Source organism: Oncorhynchus clarkii, chromosome 2, assembly GCF_045791955.1.
Source record: "Oncorhynchus clarkii lewisi isolate Uvic-CL-2024 chromosome 2, UVic_Ocla_1.0, whole genome shotgun sequence".
NCBI lineage: Eukaryota > Metazoa > Chordata > Actinopteri > Salmoniformes > Salmonidae > Oncorhynchus > Oncorhynchus clarkii.
The window spans coordinates 7,054,896-7,076,743 of record NC_092148.1 but is presented as its reverse complement, the minus strand read 5'-3'; the positions used below and the strand labels follow the sequence as shown (position 1 = coordinate 7,076,743).

Genomic DNA, 21,848 nt, shown 5'->3' with positions numbered 1-21,848 from the left:
AGATTATGGTTTTAGGCCCTACCGTATTAGCCCTAGGTTATGGTTTTAGGCCTACAGTATTAGCCCTAGATTATGGTTTTAGCCCTACAGTATTAACCCTAGGTTATGGTTTTAGCCCTACAGTATTAACCCTAGGTTATGGTTTTAGGCCTACAGTATTAGCCCTAGGTTATGGTTTTAGGCCCTACAGTATTAGCCCTAGGTTATGGTTTTAGACCTACAGTATTAGCCCTGAGTTATGGTTTTAGGCCCTACAGTATTAACCCTAGGTTATGGTTTTAGGCCTAGAGTATACACCCTAGGTTATGGTTTTAGGCTCTACAGTATTAGCCCTAGGTTATGGTTTTAGGCCTACAGTATTAGCCCTAGATTATGGTTTTAGCCCTACAGTATTAACCCTAGGTTATGGTTTTAGGCCCTACAGTATTAGCCCTAGGTTATGGTTTTAGGTCCTACAGTCTAGACATTAGTTAAAGGCTTTCATCCCTTTTCATGTTGAATTAGACTCCTGTTTGGAATGATTTTCCAAATAGTCCAGGGTAATCTACAGTATATCTGCAAAACACATTTAAGTAATTGAAATGTTTCTTGTAGAACAGTTAAACAAGGAAATAAAATGGTGTTTAAAATAGCTCTCATGCCCACGCATTTTGAGAACTTCTTGGATGAGTACTTTTTGTTGTTGTTGCATCCTATGTACATTTTTTCCCAGTGTGTTAGATGCTAGTATTAATACAGTAGCAGTGTTTTAATGAGAAAAATAGAGAATTAGCCACACTCCACTCCACAGGTGTGCCCAATGTCCTTTAATGGCGGTTTTCAAATTGGCACCCTATTTTCTATTTAGTGCACTACATTTGTACCAGGGAGTTAGATCAGGGTTCTCCAACCTTTTCTCTCAAAAGAAATCCTGAGCCACTTGTATACAAGCAGCATATTGGTAGGCCCAATAGCAATAGCTATTTAGCTAATTTGATGTTCTTTACCATATATTTTCAATGCCCCTCCCTGCCTCTGTTCATAACATTATATTTTCAATGCCCCTCCCTGCCTCTGTTCATAACATTAGATTTTCAATGCCCCTCCCTGCCTCTGTTCATAACATTAGATTTTCAATGCCCCTCCCTGCCTCTGTTCATAACATTAGATTTTCAATGCCCCTCCCTGCCTCTGTTCATAACATTAGATTTTCAAAGCCCCTCCCTGCCTCTGTTCATAACATTAGATTTTCAATGCCATTTTCAGACTTCACTTTCTGAAAGGTTGGAATAAGTAGTGACGCATCGCATGACTCCAAGGTTTTCTCTGTGTATGTTTTGTTTATGCTGTTTTAGTCTAGTATAGTTGCCTTTGTAACATCAGGTTAAAACATGCTCCGAGTTACAGCACACCTTATACACAGTAGCCTCCAGCGTGCCTTACCTTTGTGAAAAGGGAGTCTGTGTACAGTATGTCCACACCGCTATGAAAGATAGTTAGTTGTACAAACGGCCGTGTTTAAAAAAACAACCTCAGCTTTTCTTCACAGTGATTTTGTATGGTTGTTGTGTGGAGAGAGAAGAGAAACCTTGAGGCTGCTGTGCTGTGTGGAGTATCTTGACTTGAGTTGTATTCGTTTCTGGTTGACTTGTTCTACTGACACAACAAGGCCTTTCTGACTGGAATGTTCCCCCTCACTATGTTCACTCTTCGGGTCTGTCCCAAATGGCACCCTATTCCCTATATAGTGCACTACGTGGAATCTGGTCAAAAGTAGTGCACTATGTACAGAATAGGGTGCCATTTGGGACGCAGATTCCTTAACTCCTCACTCGCCCTCTAGCAGCTTGTCAATCAGTGCAGGTGTCCTCCTACTCAGCACCTCAACTATATCAGAACCTAGAGCCTTCTTTCTCTCTCTCTCTCGCTGTCTGTCTTTCTCTTGCTGTCTCTCTCTCTCTCGCTGTCTCTCTCTCTCGCTGTCTCTCTCTCGCTGTCTCTGTCTCTCTCGCTGTCTCTCTCTCTCGCTGTCTCTCTCTCTCTCTTGCTGTCTCTCTCGCTGTCTCTCTCTCTCTCTTGCTGTCTCTCTCGCTGTCCCTCTCTCAATTAAATTAAATTCAAAGGGCTTTATTTGCATGGGAAACAAGTGAAATAGATAATAAACAAAAGTGTAAACACTACACTTACAAAAGTTTCAAAGGAATAGACATTTCAAATTTCATATTATGTCTATACATAGTGTTGTCACAATGTGCAAATAGTTAAACTACAAAAGAGAAAATAAATAAACATAAATATGGGTGGCATTTACAGTGGTGTTTGTTCTTCACTGGTCACAAATCCTGCTGCTGTGATGGCACACTGTGGTATTATCAAAATTGGATTTGTTTTCAAATTCTTTGTGGATCTGTGTAATCTGAGGAAAATATGTGTCGCTAATATACATTGGGCAGGAGGTTAGATAGTGCAGCTCAGTTTCCACCTCATTTTGTGGGCAGTGTGGACATAACCTGTTTTGTCTTGAGAGCCAGGTCTCATAGGGCACTACTACTGTTGGCCAAGGCCTCTAGGGCTCTGCACAAAACGAGTAGGGAGGAGGGTGCTGTTTTGGACACAGTCCAGTCATGTGGTTGTTGTGGGTTACTGTGTGTGGCTGTAGTGTACAGTTGTGGCCAAAAGTTTTGAGAATGACACAAATATACATTTTCACATAGTCTGCTGCCTCACTTTGTATGGTGGCAATTTGCATATACTCCAGAATGTTATGAAGAGTGATCTGATGAATTGCAAAGTCACTCTTTGCCATGCAAATGAACTGAATGCCCCAAAAAAACATTTCCACTGCATTTCAGCCCTGCCACAAAAGGACCAGCTGACATGTCAGTGATTCTCTCGTTAGCACAGGTGTGAGTGTTGACGAGGACAAGGCTGGAGATCACTCTCATTCTGATTGAGTTTGAATAACAGACTGGAAGCTTCAAAAGGAGGGTGGTGCTTGGAATCATTGTTCTTCCTCTGTCAACCATGGTTACCAGCAAAGTTAACACGTGCCGTCATCATTGCTTTGCACAAAAAGGGCTTCACAGGCAAGGATATTTCCGTCAGTAAGATTGCACCTAAATCAACCATTTATCGGATCATCAAGAACTTCAAGGAGAGCGGTTCAATTGTTGTGAAGAAGGCTTCAGGGCGCCCAAGAAAGTCCAGCAAGCGTCTCCTTAAGTTGATTCAGCTGCGGGATCGGGGCACCACCAGTACAGAGCTTGCTCAGGAATGGTAGCAGGCAGGTGTGAGTGCATCTGCACGCACAGTGAGGCAAAGACTTTTGGAGGATGGCCTGGTGTCAAGAAGGGCAGCAAAGAAGCCACTTTTCTCAAGGAAAAACATCAGGGACAGACTGATATTCTGCAAAAGGTACAGGGATTGGACTGCAGAGGACTGGGGTAAAGTCATTTTCTCTGATGAATCCCCTTTCCGATTGTTTGGGGCATCCGAAATAAAGCTTGTCCGGAGAAGACAAGGTGAGCGCTTACCATCAGTCCTGCGTGCATGTGTCATGCCAACAGTAAAGCATCCTGAGACCATTCATGTGTGGGGTTGCTTCTCAGCCAAGGGAGTGGACTCACTCACCATTTTGCCTAAGAACACAGCCATGAATAAAGAATGGTACCAACACATCCTCCAAGAGCAACTTCTCCCAACCATCCAGGAACAGTTTGGTGACAAACAATGCCTTTTCCAGCATGATGGAGCACCTTGCCATAAGGCAAAAGTGATAACTAAGTGGCTCGGGGAACAAAACATTGATATTTTGGGTCCATGGCCAGGAAACTGTCTAGACCTTAATCCCATTGAGAACTTGTGGTCAATCCTCAAGAAGCGGGTGGACAAACACAAACCCACACATTCTGACAAAGTCAAAGCATTGATTATGCAATGGGCTGCCATCAGTCAGAAGTTAATTGACAGCATGCCAGGGTGGATTGCAGAGGTCTCGAAAAAGAAGGGTCAACACTGCAAATATTGACTCTTTGCATCAACTTCATGTAATTGTCAATAAAAGCCTTTGACACTTATGAAATGCTTGTAATTACACTTCAAAATTCCATAGTAACATCCGATAAAAATATCTAATATCTAAAACTTTTGGCCACGACTGTAGTTCAGAAAGGTACTGTGGTAGAATACTGGTTTTAACTAGTGAACGCTATGTTCATTAGGTTCTTAGTAGTGATCCTCATTTCCACGTTTTAATGGAGTAATAAGCTTATGATGTAACCCAGTGGAATCAGGGTAACAAGGTGACTTAATGGATCTGTGGTATATAATGGATGCGTGGTATATAATGGATGTGTGGTATATAATGGATCTGTGGTATATAATGGATGTGTGGTATATAATGGATGTGTGGTATATAATGGATGTGTGGTATATAATGGATGTGTGGTATATAATGGATGTGTGGTATATAATGGATGTGTGGTATATAATGGATGTGTGGTATATAATGGATGTGTGGTATATAATGGATCTGTGGTATATAATGGATGTGTGGTATATAATGGATGTGTGGTATATAATGGATCTGTGGTATATAATGGATGTGTGGTATATAATGGATGTGTGGTATATGCGTGGTATATAATGGATGTGTGGTATATGCGTGGTATATAATGGATGTGTGGTATAATGGATGTGTGGTATATAATGGATGTGTGGTATATAATGGATGTGTGGTATATGCGTGGTATATAATGGATGTGTGGTATATAATGGGTGCGTGGTATATAATGGATGCGTGGTATATAATGGATGCGTGGTATATAATGGATGCGTGGTATATAATGGATGTGTGGTATATAATGGATGTGTGGTATATAATGGATGTGTGGTATATAATGGATGTGTGGTATATAATGGATGTGTGGTATATAATGGATGTGTGGTATATAATGGATGTGTGGTATATAATGGATCTGTGGTATATAATGGATGTGTGGTATATAATGAATCTGTGGTATATAATGGATGTGTGGTATATAATGGATGTGTGGTATATGCGTGGTATATAATGGATGTGTGGTATATGCGTGGTATATAATGGATGTGTGGTATATAATGGATGTGTGGTATATAATGGATGTGTGGTATATAATGGATGTGTGGTATATGCGTGGTATATAATGGATGTGTGGTATATGCGTGGTATATAATGGATGTGTGGTATATAATGGATGTGTGGTATATAATGGATGTGTGGTATATAATGGATGCGTGGTATATAATGGATGTGTGGTATATGCGTGGTATATAATGGATGCGTGGTATATAATGGATGTGTGGTATATAATGGATGTGTGGTATATGCGTGGTATATAATGGATGCGTGGTATATAATGGATGCGTGGTATATAATGGATGTGTGGTATATAATGGATGTGTGGTATATGCGTGGTATATAATGGATGCGTGGTATATAATGGATGCGTGGTATATAATGGATGCGTGGTATATAATGGATGCGTGGTATATAATGGATGCGTGGTATATAATGGATGCGTGGTATATAATGGATGTGTGGTATATAATGGATGTGTGGTATATAATGGATATGTGGTATATGCGTGGTATATAATGGATGTGTGGTATATAATGGATGTGTGGTATATAATGGGTGTGTGGTATATAATGGATGTGTGGTATATGAGTGGTATATAATGGATGCGTGGTATATAATGGATGCGTGGTATATAATGGATGCGTGGTATATAATGGATGCGTGGTATATAATGGATGTGTGGTATATAATGGATGTGTGGTATATAATGGATGTGTGGTATATGCGTGGTATATAATGGATGTGTGGTATATAATGGATGTGTGGTATATAATGGATGTGTGGTATATAATGGATGTGTGGTATATGCGTGGTATATAATGGATGCGTGGTATATAATGGATGCGTGGTATATAATGGATGCGTGGTATATAATGGATGCGTGGTATATAATGGATGTGTGGTATATAATGGATGTGTGGTATATCATGGATGTGTGGTATATAATGGATGTGTGGTATATAATGGATGTGTGGTATATGCATGGTATATAATGGATGCGTGGTATATAATGGATGCGTGGTATATAATGGATGTGTGGTATATAATGGATGCGTGGTATATAATGGATGTGTGGTATATAATGGATGCGTGGTATATAATGGATGTGTGGTATATAATGGATGCGTGGTATATAATGGATGTGTGGTATATAATGGATGTGTGGTATATAATGGATGTGTGGTATATGCGTGGTATATAATGGATGCGTGGTATATAATGGATGTGTGGTATATGCGTGGTATATAATGGATGCGTGGTATATAATGGATGTGTGGTATATGCGTGGTATATAATGGATGTGTGGTATATAATGGATGCATGGTATATGCGTGGTATATAATGGATGTGTGGTATATGCGTGGTATATAATGGATGTGTGGTATATGCGTGGTATATAATGGATGTGTGGTATATAATGGATGCGTGGTATATGCGTGGTATATAATGGATGTGTGGTATATAATGGATGTGTGGTATATGCGTGGTATATAATGGATGCGTGGTATATAATGGATGTGTAGTATATAATGGATGCGTGGTATATAATGGATGTGTAGTATATAATGGATGCGTGGTATATAATGGATGTGTGGTATATAATGGATGTGTGGTATATGCGTGGTATATAATGGATGTGTGGTATATGCGTGGTATATAATGGATGTGTGGTATATAATGGATGTGTGGTATATGCGTGGTATATAATGGATGTGTGGTATATAATGGATGTGCGGTATATGTGTGGTATATAATGGATGTGTGGTATATAATGGATGTGTGGTATATAATGGATGTGTGTTATATGTGTGGTATATAATGGATGCGTGGTGGGTAATGAACCACTTCACATTTTAGCCATTGTAATGATTTGTGTAAATCAAATTGTTACTTGCTATTTGTTTTGTTTTGCTTTTCTTTGAGGTGTGACCTTCAGGTTCTTGTAGGATTCAGGATTGTGTTTTATTTAGCCTAGCTAACCTATCTTGGGCATTCCATTGTATTGTGCTATGTGTGTGTGTTGGGTTCATCCGTGTGTGTATGTCCGTCCGTGTGTGTGTCTGTATGTGTGTCTTTAGGAGGAGCTGGTTGTGAACCACATGGTGTGTAAGATGGTGGAGAACGTGTGTACCCCGGTGTCTCACTACGCCCAGGGCTTCATCACCGCGGAGATAGGCCCCATGCTCTGGTACCTGTTCACACACTCCAGCGTCGACTCACTACGTGTCAGCGCCATCTCAGTAAGTACAAACTCAATACACTAACAAGGGAAATCTGAACTCACTCATTCACTATAATATTTCACTTTCATTTGTGATTGAAGTAGAGATACTGTGTGTACTGATGAAATACCACTGGGTGGATTATGTCCATGTATATAACCTGCATTGGGACTAATATCTTGATACCAGACCAAGGTTCCTATTTAAACTGTTTCTTGATTGAGTTTGTCTGACCCAAAGAAACCAATGCAATAGTCCCAAATGTACAAACCCTGCCTATCCGGCACTTCAGACACTTTTAGAAGCCAGCTGTGTTTGAAAGAGAACTTGATGATGACTGAGGCCTTCCTGTGTTATTAACTTCATACAGGCCCTGTGTAGAATCACCCGCCTCTCAGCCAGTGCCTTCCACAGTGTGATTGACAAGGTGGGGCTGCCAGCCATCTTAGCCAGCCTGGTGTCGGGGATCAGCCGTGTCCAGCAGCACATACTCACCATGTTCTCTGCCATGCTGGCGTCAGGGGCCCACGCCCAGCTACACAGACTAGTCCAGGAGCGGGTATGTAGGATACTGTAGTGTAACACCTTGTTAAACACCAACAGTCCTAAATGCTACTCTATTCCCTACATGACTCCCGAGTGGCGCAGTGGTCTAAGGCACTGCATCTCAGTGCTAGACGCGTCACTACAGACCCTGGTTCGAATCCAACTGTAGGCCGTCATTGTAAATAAGAATTTGTTCTTAACTGACTTGTCTAGTTAAATAATGGTTAAAAATAAAATAGTGCACTACTTTTGACCCTATGGGCCCTGGGCAAAGGTAGTGCACTATAGGGAATAGGGTGCCATTTGGGACGAAGGAAATGAAAGCACAACTATAGCCCCTCATTCAACTGTCACTGTGAGGCTAAGAGTGTGGCCCGTGCCATAGCTGTATGGGATTGGTGTTGTCTCTGTGTGGACGTGTTTCAGCCCTGTGCCATCTTCTTCAGCACTAAACATCTCATCTGACCCGGCACCGCCGCCCTCTCCCTAACCTCTGACAGATAATTGGCCATTATCAGCTTGTGCTGCTAGTTCCAGCCAACACAGGAGATGAATCCCATCTCCTCTCCTCTTCTTCTCCTCTCTCCTCTCCATCTCCCTCTATCTTTAATCCTCTGGCCCAGTTAGGGTTAGTTGTAAGTATGAACAAATAATGGAATATAAATCTCTCCCAACGGAACACATGCAGCCAAAGCCAGATAAGATGCAGATAAGAAAGAGAAAGATTTGTCTGCATGTGATGTCTAGTCTGTCTCAGGGCCTCACCAACTGGGATGGGAGAGAATCATTTTCTTCAAAGAGAGGAGTTCTCTTATTTCCTGAGGTTGACTTGACTCCCAGTCACTGAGACTTGAACAAACATGCCTTATTCCTACTGATGATTATCTTTAAATATTCATCTTGCTTTCAGGATTCTCCACTAAGAGGGGCAGTACTGTTTCGTAATAGCAGCAGGATTGTTAATGCACAAACAAGGCCCTCCCTCCCAGTAAAGTTCCTATAGACACAAATGAGCCGGTGAAAGTGATTTAAGAAGGTACTGTACATCGCTGCCTTCAAGGTTCTGTGAGATTTCCATTGGTCATTTAGTTTGACCTGAATGAATCTACATGTCCATTTCCAATATAACTGGGGAAAACAAGTCTTAGAGTGCATACAACTTACTGCGTCACCTTTGCACCAATTATAAAATGCTAGACATTTTCCTCATGAATTCCCTTGACAAATAGAAGTCTGGAAAGCCTTGTTTATTCATGCATTGTCTTTGCATAAATGTTTTATTTCAATGAATCTCTAAGCAACTCCACTAATTGGGGAAGGAGCTGCAACAATCTTCTAGTGCAGCTTGGAATACTGTTGATGTAATTACAGTTTATGCAGCAGGGTAGACCAGAGGCTTTTGAAATGAATTAACTCAACTGCTCACACACAACCACAGCCAGTATTTAATCACAGTATTTAGGAGTGTTCATGTCTGTCTTACTTCTGCTGTCCTTTTCCATTTTCCTCCTGATTGTGAAAGTTAATCAATTCTGACTCATTTGCTGCCCAGTAAATAGCGTTGAGCCAATTAGTCCTATTAACCTATGGTTTTATGATAAGTGTATTGTTTTGGAGAGGCTGTCATTTCCACCCTCCCAGCACCTTCCAGATAGTGTAAGTAATAACACCTGTAGCAGCCCACAGGGAGCCTTCCAGGTTAGTGTAGCTCAGTATCAGGTCAACACTATAGCTGACTCTACTGGTCAGTTAAGACTCAGTGTAGCTCAGTATCAGGTCAACACTATAGCTGACTCTACTGGTCAGTTAAGACTCAGTGTAGCTCAGTATCAGGTCAACACTATAGCTGACTCTACTGGTCAGCTAAGACTCAGTGTCAGGTCAACACAATAGCTGGCTCTACTGGTCAGCTAAGACTCAGTGTAGCTCAGTGTCAGGTCAACACTATAGCTGGCTCTACTGGTCAGCTAAGACTCAGTGTAGCTCAGTGTCAGGTCAACACTATAGCTGGCTCTACTGGTCAGCTAAGACTCAGTATCAGGTCAACACTATAGCTGACTCTACTGGTCAGTTAAGACTCAGTATCAGGTCAACACTATAGCTGGCTCTACTGGTCAGCTAAGACTCAGTGTCAGGTCAACACTATAGCTGGCTCTACTGGTCAGCTAAGACTCAGTGTCAGGTCAACACTATAGCTGGCTCTACTGGTCAGCTAAGACTCAGTGTCAGGTCAACACTATAGCTGGCTCTACTGGTCAGCTAAGACTCAGTGTCAGGTCAACACTATAGCTGGCTCTACTGGTCAGCTAAGACTCAGTGTAGCTCAGTGTCAGGTAAACACTATAGCTGGCTCTACTGGTCAGCTAAGACTCAGTGTAGCTCGGTATCAGGTCAACACTATAGCTGACTCTACTGGTCAGCTAAGACTCAGTGTCAGGTCAACACTATAGCTGGCTCTACTGGTCAGCTAAGGCTTATCTAACCCCACTTGACTCCATTACAGTTGAGCATATCTTAAAGGGATAGTTCTGACTTACCCTTGTGTGTTGTTTCGTCCAAATAATTTTTAAATGTGGCTGTTGTTTATGGAAATTCCAGAATCTCCTGGCTAGCATTTTTTGTTATTGTAGGTAGCAATGATAATCAAATAACGCCAAAACAGTGAACTCTCCCTTTAATGGAGTGTCTGTCTGTCATTACAGGACTTTGTGGTGAAGATAATGCGTTCACTGGAGAGCCCGTCCTCTGTCATCAGAGCCAAGGCCTTCCTGGTTCTCCTTCAGGTCCTCTGCAGCAACAGGGACATGCTGCTACTCTGCTGCAACTCTAGGTATGGACAGGTCTACTACACATTCACTCTCTCTCTCTCACAAACACGCGCACGCTAGTACACACACCTACACAAAGGTGATGGCTGCTGTTTTATGATCCCGTAACCAATTGTGCTATTGTGTATGTTTTTTCACGTTATTTGTATGTATTTTGTACATAATGTTTCTGCCACCATGTCTTCTGACTGAAAAGAGCTTGTAGATATCATGTCAGTGATTACTCACCCCGTGCTGGAGGAATACCTTTTGTTCAGCGAGTCGGACGGGAAAGATTTACTTCAGACGCCCGACAAGGCCCTCATCCCCGTCATTCGCAGGAGTAAGAGACTGCGGTATCGTGGACGAAGATCCGGATGCCTTTTTAGGATCCCACGCCGAGAGGGTAATCTACCTTTACCATTGGTCCTATTAGCCAACGTACAATCAAGCGATAATAAAATAGACGAACTACAATCACGTATATCCTACCAACGCGACATTAAAAACTGTAATATCTTATGTTTCACGAGTCGATGCTGAATGACAACATGAATAACATACAGCTGGCGGGTTTTAAGCTTTTTCTGCAGGATAGAACAGCGGCTTCTGGTAAGACAAGGGGTAGCGCCAAATCTAAGGAAGTCTCAAGGTTTTGCTCGCCTGAGGTAGAGTATCTCATGATAAGCTGTAGACCACACTATTTACAAAGAGAGTTTTCATCTGTATTTTTCATAGCTCTCTACATACCACCACAAATCGATGCTGGCACTAAGACCACACTCAATGCGCTGTATACGGCCATAAGTAAACAGGAAAACGCTCACCCAGAGGCGGCGCTCCTAGTGGCCGGGGACTTTAATGTAGGAAAACCTCATTTCTACCAGCATGTTCAATGTGCAACCAGAGGGAGGAAAAACCCCTGGACCACCTTTACTCCACACACAGAGACGCACACAAAGCTCTCCCTCCACTACATTTGGCAAATCTGACCATAATTCTATCCTCCTGATTCCTGCTTACAAGCAAAAATTAAAGCAGGAAGCACCAGTGACTCGGTCAATAAGAAAGTGGTCAGATGAAGCGGATGCAAGCTACAGGACTGTTTTGCTAGCACAGACTGGAATATGTTCTGGGATTCTTCCGATGGCATTGAGGAGTACACCACATCAGTCACTGGCTTTATCAATAAGTGCATGGATGACATCTTCCTCTCGTACGTACATAGGTGTTCCTTTTGTCCAGGTGTGAAAAGGCAGTATGGAGTGCAACAGAGATTGCATCATCTGTGGATCTTTTGGGGCGGTATGCAAATGGGTGTGGGTCGGCAAACCATTAAGTTTGCAGATGACACAACAGTGGTAGGCCTGATCACTAACAACGATGAGACAGCTTATAGGAAGGAGGTCTGAGTCCTGGCCGTGTGGTTCCAGGACAACAACCTCTCCCTCAACATGATCAAGACAAAGGAAATGATTGTGGACTACAGGAAAAAGAAGACCGAGCACGTCCCCATTCTCATCGACGGGGCTGTAGTGGAGCAGTTTGAGAGCTTCAAGTTCCTTGGTGTCCACATCACCAACAAACTAACATGGTCCAAGCACACCAAGACAGACGTTAAGAGGGCACAACAAAACCTATTCCCCCTCAGGAGAATGAAAAGATTTGTCATGGGTCCTCAGATCCTCAACAGGTTCTACAGCTGCACCATCGAGAGCATCCTGGTTGCATCACTGCCTGTATGGCACCTGCTCGGCCTCCGACCGCATGGCACAACAGAGGGTAGTGCGTACGGCCCCGTACATCACTGGGGCCAAGCTTCCTGCCATCCAGGACCTCTATACCAGGTGGTTTCAGAGGAAGGCCCTAAAAATTGTCAAAGACTCCAGCCATCCTAGTCATAGACTGTTCTCTCTGCTACCACACGGCAAGCGGTACCGGAGTGCCAAGTCTAAGTCCAAGAGGCTTCTAAACAGCTTCTACCCCCAAGCCATAAGACTCCAGCCCCCCCCCACACAAACACACACTTTTACGCTGCTGCTACTCTCTGTTTATTATCAATGCATAGTCACCTTAATATGTACATGTAGGTAGAGTTATTACCTCAATTACCTCGACTATCCGGTGCCCCCACACATTGACTCAGTACTGGTACCCCCTGTATATAGTCTTTGCTATTGTTATTTTTCTGCTGCTCTTTAATTAATTGTTACTTTAAAAAATATATATATTTGTAATTTAATTTATTATATAATTGAATTATTGCATTTAAAAAATATTTAGATGTATTTATTTTTCTTGTGTTTTTATTTCTATCTGAATGTATTTTTATTTTCTTCTTAAAACTGCGTTGTTGGTTAGTTGATTGTAAGTAAGCATTTCACCTGTTTTATTCGGCGCGTGTGACAAATAACATTACACACACACACACACACACACACATAATGAAATGTGTACAATACAACTATTTTGTCTTTGTAGAGGAAGACTGGAATTTAATAGATGCCGTAAATCCTCAGCCTAGAACCAATATCAAAGAGCAACGTTGTGTAAAAACAGTTAAATGAGGTCTATCAAATGATTCAGCACCCGGAGAAATGGTTTCCTCTAATACATTTCACTGGTTGCTCAAGCAAACGATCATTCTAAACCAATTTATGTCGGGATAACTTTTTTTAGGCCTCAGGATTTGAGATAGAAGTCCTTTGATTGGGGAAAAGGGGTGGAATCCTGAATCAAACTCACGAGGGAAGAAGAGATGGTTCTTTGATAAGGGTTGAATGTTGTCTGTCATTCGCGAGCTGCTATAATTATGAAGAGGAAGTAGGACAGCTCTGGGTCCATTTGGATCTAGCTGATAGTAGGTTATACCAGGTTGTATGTTGGACAGTCAGTCACTTGTTCTTACTTTACATAATTGGTGCAGAGTTATTGATTATTTCTGAGTATTCAGTAGCGCCTTGCTAAATACTAAATTGTGAAGAAATCAAATGACATATTTAAATGCAAAGTTTCATAACAAATGTAGTTGTGAAAGTTTCAGGACTAACTTAAAAAAAAAAAAAAAAAGTGTATCTTGATAGCATGTGAACTCTACATCATATTTAGAAATGGAAATGAATTGGCCTAGTTGCAGTTTATACAGTCTAGACTCTGCTAGCCTGCCCTGTCTGTGGACGTACACATCTCTCTCTCTCTTTCTCTCTCTCTCTCTCTCTCTCACATATCTCTCTCTCTCTCTCTCTCTCTCCCATCCCTCTCTCCCTCCCTCTTTCCCTCTCGTCTCTCTCTCTCCCATCCCTCTCTCCCTCCCTCTTTCCCTCTCTGTCTCTCACTCTCTCTCTCTCTCTATCTCTCTCCCTCTCATCTCTCCCTCTCTCTCTCTCTCTCGCTCTCTCTCTCACATCCCTCTCTCCCCCCTCTTTCCCTCTCGTGTCTCTCTCTCTCCCTCCCTCTTTCCCTCTCTCTCACTCTCTCTCTCTCTCTCCCACTCCCTCTTTCCCACTCTCTCTCTCTCTCTCTCTCTCCCTCTCATCCCTCCCTCTCTCTCTCTCTCTCTCATCTCTCTCTCTCTCTCTCTCCCTCTCTCTCCCTCTCTCCCATCCCTCTCTCCCTCCCTCTTTCCCTCTCATCTCTCTCTCTCTCCCACTCCCTCTTTCCCTCTTGTCTCTCTCTCTCTCCCTCTCCTTGCCAGCCATGTGATGCTGTTGTCTTCTATTTCTTCCCAGACTCTAACAAGTGTTCCCAGGGCGGTCCCTGTCAGCACTAACCCCCCACTCTATCTCCTAATGTGAGAACCGTCTGCGGCATGGCGGCACTCACCCAAACACTTCTCTAATTAGCTCCACTGTGGCGCGCAGAGCGCACGGCCCACCACACACTCCTCATCGTCATGCCTTCTGATAAATCAGCCCAGCGCCCGCGTCCCTGTTGTGGAAATGTCAAGTTTGTTGCTTTGTGTGAAGTGTTTTCAATGGTCGGAGAAGACATGGAGAGACACTTGTAGGCCAAGCCAGGCGCCGTACGGTGACAGACAGCGTTGCAGGGTAAAATATGCTCTGAAGAAAAGTTGTCTACACGTCTTTTTATAGCTTGACTGGAAATGTGGAGAAAGTGGTTGGAAGTTTAGTACAACTGGTACAAGGTCTGTTGGTATTGAGGTCTTTATTTGATCATGTACTGTATTTAACCAATGGAGGACATGTTAATATCCACTACTGTTTCATTTGAATGATGTATTTAATGATGTAGCTTGTGATATGCATCGTAAATCAAAAACATGGGTTGGACAACCTGACCTGTATTGTGTACCAGTACTCTATACTCTGTCAGCACCTAACGTCCTGCCCATGACTAAATGTTATTTATAGTGAAAGTCACAGTTCTCTCTCTACTCTGTCAGCACCTAACGTCCTGCCCATGACTAAATGTCATTTATAGTGAAAGTCAGTTCTCTCTCTACTCTACTCTCTATTCTCTCTCTACTCTGTCAGCACCTAACGTCCTGCCCATGACTAAATGTTATTTATAGTGAAAGTCACAGTTCTCTCTCTACTCTGTCAGCACCTAACGTCCTGCCCATGACTAAATGTTATTTATAGTGAAAGTCACAGTTCTCTCTATACTCTGTCAGCACCTAACGTCCTGCCCATGACTAAATGTCATTCATAGTGAAAGTCACAGTTCTCTCTCTACTCTACTCTCTATTCTCTCTCTACTCTGTCAGCACCTAACGTCCTGCCCATGACTAAATGTTATTTATAGTGAAAGTCACAGTTCTCTCTCTACTCTGTCAGCACCTAACGTCCTGCCCATGACTAAATGTAATTCATAGTGAAAGTCACAGTTCTCTCTCTACTCTGTCAGCACCTAACGTCCTGCCCATGACTAAATGTCATTTATAGTGAAAGTCACAGTTCTCTCTCTACTCTGTCAGCACCTAACGTCCTGCCCATGACTAAATGTCATTCATAGTGAAAGTCACAGTTCTCTCTCTACTCTGTCAGCACCTAACGTCCTGCCCATGACTAAATGTTATTCATAGTGAAAGTCACAGTGCTCTCTCTACTCTACTCTCTATTCTCTCTATACTCTGTCAGCACCTAACGTCCTGCCCATGACTAAATGTCATTCATAGTGAAAGTCACAGTTCTCTCTCTACTCTACTCTCTATTCTCTCTCTACTCTGTCAGCACCTAACGTCCTGCCCATGACTAAATGTTATTTATAGTGAAAGTCACAGTTCTCTCTCTACTCTGTCAGCACCTAACGTCCTGCCCATGACTAAATGTTATTCATAGTGAAAGTCACAGTTCTCTCTCTACTCTACTCTCTATTCTCTCTATACTCTGTCAGCACCTAACGTCCTGCCCATGACTAAATGTCATTCATAGTGAAAGTCACAGTTCTCTCTCTACTCTACTCTCTATTCTCTCTCTACTCTGTCAGCACCTAACGTTCTGCCCATGACTAAATGTCATTCATAGTGAAAGTCACAGTTCTCTCTCTACTCTACTCTCTATTCTCTCTATACTCTGTCAGCACCTAACGTCCTGCCCATGACTAAATGTTATTCATAGTGAAAGTCACAGTTCTCTCTCTACTCTACTCTCTATTCTCTCTCTACTCTGTCAGCACCTAACGTCCTGCCCATGACTAAATGTCATTCATAGTGAAAGTCACAGTTCTCTCTCTACTCTCTTCTCTATTCTCGCTATACTCTCTCTATTCTCACTTCTCTCTCTATATTCTCTCTATTCTCTTCTCTATTCTCTCTATTCTCTCTTCTCTCTCTATTCTCTCTATTCTCTCTTCTCTCTCTATTCTCTCTATTCTCTATACTCTCTCCTCTCTCTCTTCTATTCTCTCGCTCTAGTCTCTCTATTCTCTCTATTCTCTCTCTATTCTCTATACACTCTCTCTTCTCTCTCTCTTCTCTATACTATATACTCTCTCTCTTCTCTCTCTATTCTCTATACTCTCTCTTCTCTCTCTTCTCTATACTCTCTTCTCTCTCTATTCTATTCTCTCTCTATTCTCTATACTCTCTTTATTCTCTCTCTATTCTATTCTCTCTCTCTAGTCTCTATTCTCTCTCTATTCTATTCTCCCTCTCTAGTCTCTCTATTATCTCTCTATTCTCTATACTCTCTCTATTCTCTCTCTATTCTCTATACTCTCTCTATTCTCTATACTCTCTCTCTTCTCTCTCTATTCTCTATACTCTCTTCTCTCTCTATTCTCTCTCTATTCTCTATACACTCTCTCTTCTCTCTCTCTTCTCTATACTCTATACTCTCTCTATTCTCTATACTCTCTCTTCTCTCTCTTCTCTATACTCTCTTCTCTCTCTATTCTATTCTCTCTCTATTCTCTATACTCTCTTTATTCTCTATCTATTCTATTCTCTCTCTCTAGTCTCTATTCTCTCTCTATTCTATTCTCCCTCTCTAGTCTCTCTATTATCTCTCTATTCTCTATACTCTCTCTATTCTCTATACTCTCTCTATTCTCTCTATTCTCTATACTCTCTTCTCTCTCTATTATATTCTCTCTCTATTCTCTATACTCTCTCTATTCTCTCTCTATTCTATTCTCTCTCTCTAGTCTCTCTATTCTCTCTCTATTCTATTCTCTCTCTCTAGTCTCTCTATTCTCTCTCTATTCTCTATACTCTCTCTATTCTCTCTCTATTCTCTATACCCTCTCTCTTCTCTCTATTCTCTATACTCTCTCTATTCTCTCTCTATTCTCTCTCTATTCTCTCTCTATTCTCTATACTCTCTCTATTCTCTCTCTATTCTATTCTCTCTCTCTAGTCTCTATTCTCTCTCTATTCTATTCTCCTTCTCTAGTCTCTCTATTCTCTCTCTATTCTCTATACTCTCTATATTCTCTCTCTATTCTCTATACTCTCTCTATTCTCTCTATTCTCTATACTCTCTCTCTTCTCTCTCTATTCTCTATACTCTCTTCTCTCTCTATTCTATTCTCTCTCTTCTCTATACTCTCTATATTCTCTCTCTATTCTATTCTATTCTATTCTATTCTCTCTCTAGTCTCTCTATTCTCTCTCTATTCTATTCTCTCTCTCTAGTCTCTCTATTCTCTATACTCTCTCTATTCTCTCTCTTCTCTATACCCTCTCTCTTCTCTATATTCTCTATACTCTCTCTATTCTCTCTATTCTCTATACTCTCTCTATTCTCTCTATTCTCTATACTCTCTCTATACTCTCTATTTTCTCTCTCTATTCTCTCTCTATTCTCTCTATATTCTCTATACTCTCTCTATTCTCTCTCTCTCTACTAGGACCCAGCTAGTTATATAGGGCTAGTAAAAACCTGGTTGATCCCTACATGCTCAGATAAATAGATTAATTGAAGTTGTTGACTGCTGCCTGCCAGCTACCTGACTACTACCAGCTACCTGACTACTACCAGCTACCTGACTACTACCAGCTACCTGACTACTACCAGCTACCTGACTTTTACCAGCTACCTGACTACTACCAGCTACCTGACTACTACCAGTTACCTGACTGCTACCTGACTACTACCAGTTACCTGGCTACTACCAGCTACCTGACTACTACCAGTTACCTGACTACTACCAGCTACCTGACTACTACCAGCTACCTGGCACAGCAGGCTCCTCTGTACCTCCTTCCAGTGAATAGATCAGTCGGTGGAATGAAGTGGATTTATTGGTACAAATGGAATGTGTTTGTGTGGAAGGTCTTTATAGGTCAGAAGTGTATGGGTTAATAGTACAGCTGTCTTCCTGTCACACTGGGGAGGTCTTTTCTTTCCAAGGACCAGGAATATACTGTATCACTACAGAGAGATGTAGGCCTATCGCTGCCTGGGCTTTGCTGTACTGAAATGTGGCACACTGTTTTTCTCATCTGTTCATTTGGTTGTGATTAATATCATATTTTCTGGTGTTTGAAGACCCCCTGTTTCGTTTTGCTTTTAAAACAGCTGTATGCCAGTCATGTTGCTTTTAAAACAGCTGTATGCCAGTCATGTTGCTTTTAAAACAGCTGTATGCCAGTCATGTTGCTTTTAAAACAGCTGTATGCCAGTCATGTTGCTTTTAAACAGCTGTATGCCAGTCATGTTGCTTTTAAAACAGCTGTATGCCAGTCATGTTGCTTTTAAAACAGCTGTATGCCAGTCATGTTGCTTTTAAAACAGCTGTATGCCAGTCATGTTGCTTTTAAAACAGCTGTATGCCAGTCATGTTGCTTTTAAAACAGCTGTATGCCAGTCATGTTGCTTTTAAAACAGCTGTATGCCAGTCATGTTGCTTTTAAAACAGCTGTATGCCAGTCATGTTGCTTTTAAAACAGCTGTATGCCTGTCATGTCATGTCATGTCAGTTACTTCTACCAGGGCTTCTTTCCCCACTCAAGTGTGTTTCTCAATTTTCTCAGTGTTTTTCATCGCTGCCTAATTTGGAAGCCAGGTGTTTTTGGGGAGGGGAGTAGATGGCTGCTGGGTAAACGTCTGTGGATGGAGTATGTTATGCAGACGTGTGTTCTGTTGGTGGAAAACAAGTTAGGCCTAATTAACACTGCATGTTAATAAGCAAGCGCCCAGGGGCTGTACGTGTCTGTCTCTGTGTCTCTGTCTCTCTGTGTGTGTGTGTCGTTGTCTGTCTGTCTGTCTGTCTGTCTCTCTCTCTCTCTCTCTCTCTCTCTCTCTCTCTCTCTCTCTCTCTCTCTCTCTATTTTGCAGCTGTATCTGCTAACTGACATTACATACCATCTCTGTCCAGTGGTGTACTGACCTGTAGACACCACATATGTCTCTGTCCAGTGGTGTACTGACCTGTAGACATCACATCTGTCTCTGTACAGTGGTGTACTGACCTGTAGACACCACATCTGTCTCTGTCCAGTGGTGTACTGACCTGTAGACACCACATCTGTCTCTGTCCAGTGGTGTACTGACCTGTAGACACCACATATGTCTCTGTCCAGTGGTGTACTGACCTGTAGACATCACATCTGTCTCTGTCCAGTGGTGTACTGACCTGTAGACATCACATCTGTCTCTGTCCAGTGGTGTACTGACCTGTAGACACCACATCTGTCTCTGTCCAGTGGTGTACTGACCTGTAGACACCACATCTGTCTCTGTCCAGTGGTGTACTGACCTGTAGACACCACATCTGTCTATCTGTACAGTGGTGTACTGACCTGTAGACACCACATATGTCTCTGTCCAGTGGTGTACTGACCTGTAGACACCACATCTGTCTCTGTACAGTGGTGTACTGACCTGTAGACACCACATCTGTCTCTGTCCAGTGGTGTACTGACCTGTAGACACCACATCTGTCTCTGTCCAGTGGTGTACTGACCTGTAGACATCACATCTGTCTCTGTACAGTGGTGTACTGACCTGTAGACACCACATCTGTCTATCTGTACAGTGGTGTACTGACCTGTAGACACCACATATGTCTCTGTCCAGTGGTGTACTGACCTGTAGACACCACATCTGTCTCTGTACAGTGGTGTACTGACCTGTAGACACCACATCTGTCTCTGTCCAGTGGTGTACTGACCTGTAGACACCACATATGTCTCTGTCCAGTGGTGTACTGACCTGTAGACATCACATCTGTCTCTGTACAGTGGTGTACTGACCTGTAGACACCACATCTGTCTCTGTCCAGTGGTGTTCTGACCTGTAGACACCACATCTGTCTCTGTCCAGTGGTGTACTGACCTGTAGACACCACATATGTCTCTGTCCAGTGGTGTACTGACCTGTAGACATCACATCTGTCTCTGTCCAGTGGTGTACTGACCTGTAGACATCACATCTGTCTCTGTCCAGTGGTGTACTGACCTGTAGACACCACATCTGTCTCTGTCCAGTGGTGTACTGACCTGTAGACACCACATCTGTCTCTGTCCAGTGGTGTACTGACCTGTAGACACCACATCTGTCTATCTGTACAGTGGTGTACTGACCTGTAGACACCACATATGTCTCTGTCCAGTGGTGTACTGACCTGTAGACACCACATCTGTCTCTGTACAGTGGTGTACTGACCTGTAGACACCACATCTGTCTCTGTCCAGTGGTGTACTGACCTGTAGACACCACATCTGTCTCTGTCCAGTGGTGTACTGACCTGTAGACACCACATCTGTCTCTGTCCAGTGGTGTACTGACCTGTAGACATCACATCTGTCTCTGTCCAGTGGTGTACTGACCTGTAGACACCACATCTGTCTCTGTCCAGTGGTGTACTGACCTGTAGACATCACATCTGTCTCTGTCCAGTGGTGTACTGACCTGTAGACACCACATCTGTCTCTGTCCAGTGGTGTACTGACCTGTAGACACCACATCTGTCTCTGTCCAGTGGTGTACTGACCTGTAGACACCACATCTGTCTCTGTACAGTGGTGTACTGACCTGTAGACATCACATCTGTCTCTGTACAGTGGTGTACTGACCTGTAGACATCACATCTGTCTCTGTACAGTGGTGTACTGACCTGTAGACACCACATCTGTCTCTGTCCAGTGGTGTACTGACCTGTAGACATCACATCTGTCTCTGTCCAGTGGTGTACTGACCTGTAGACATCACATCTGTCTCTGTCCAGTGGTGTACTGACCTGTAGACACCACATCTGTCTCTGTCCAGTGGTGTACTGACCTGTAGACACCACATCTGTCTCTGTACAGTGGTGTACTGACCTGTACAGTGGTGTACTGACCTGTAGACATCACACCTGTCTCTGTCCAGTGGTGTACTGACCTGTAGACACCACATCTGTCTCTGTACAGTGGTGTACTGACCTGTAGACATCACATCTGTCTCTGTCCAGTGGTGTACTGACCTGTAGACATCACATCTGTCTCTGTCCAGTGGTGTACTGACCTGTAGACACCACATCTGTCTCTGTCCAGTGGTGTACTGACCTGTAGACACCAAATCTGTCTCTGTACAGTGGTGTACTGACCTGTAGACATCACATCTGTCTCTGTCCAGTGGTGTACTGACCTGTAGACACCACATCTGTCTCTGTCCAGTGGTGTACTGACCTGTAGACACCACACCTGTCTCTGTCCAGTGGTGTACTGACCTGTAGACACCACATCTGTCTCTGTCCAGTGGTGTACTGACCTGTAGACACCACATCTGT

At 42.8% G+C, this 21,848-nt stretch overlaps 1 protein-coding gene across 1 annotated transcript in view; it reads left to right on the top strand.

The window, feature by feature from the left end:
- Positions 1-21,848, top strand: part of LOC139419042 (serine/threonine-protein kinase ULK4-like) — a 199,629-nt gene that overhangs the window by 33,731 nt on the left and 144,050 nt on the right. Inside the window, exons 17-19 of the mRNA XM_071168905.1 lie at positions 7,177-7,338; positions 7,691-7,879; positions 10,569-10,696. Of these exons, the coding sequence (XP_071025006.1) occupies positions 7,177-7,338; positions 7,691-7,879; positions 10,569-10,696 (479 nt within the window). The remainder of the gene's footprint in view (positions 1-7,176; positions 7,339-7,690; positions 7,880-10,568; positions 10,697-21,848) is intronic.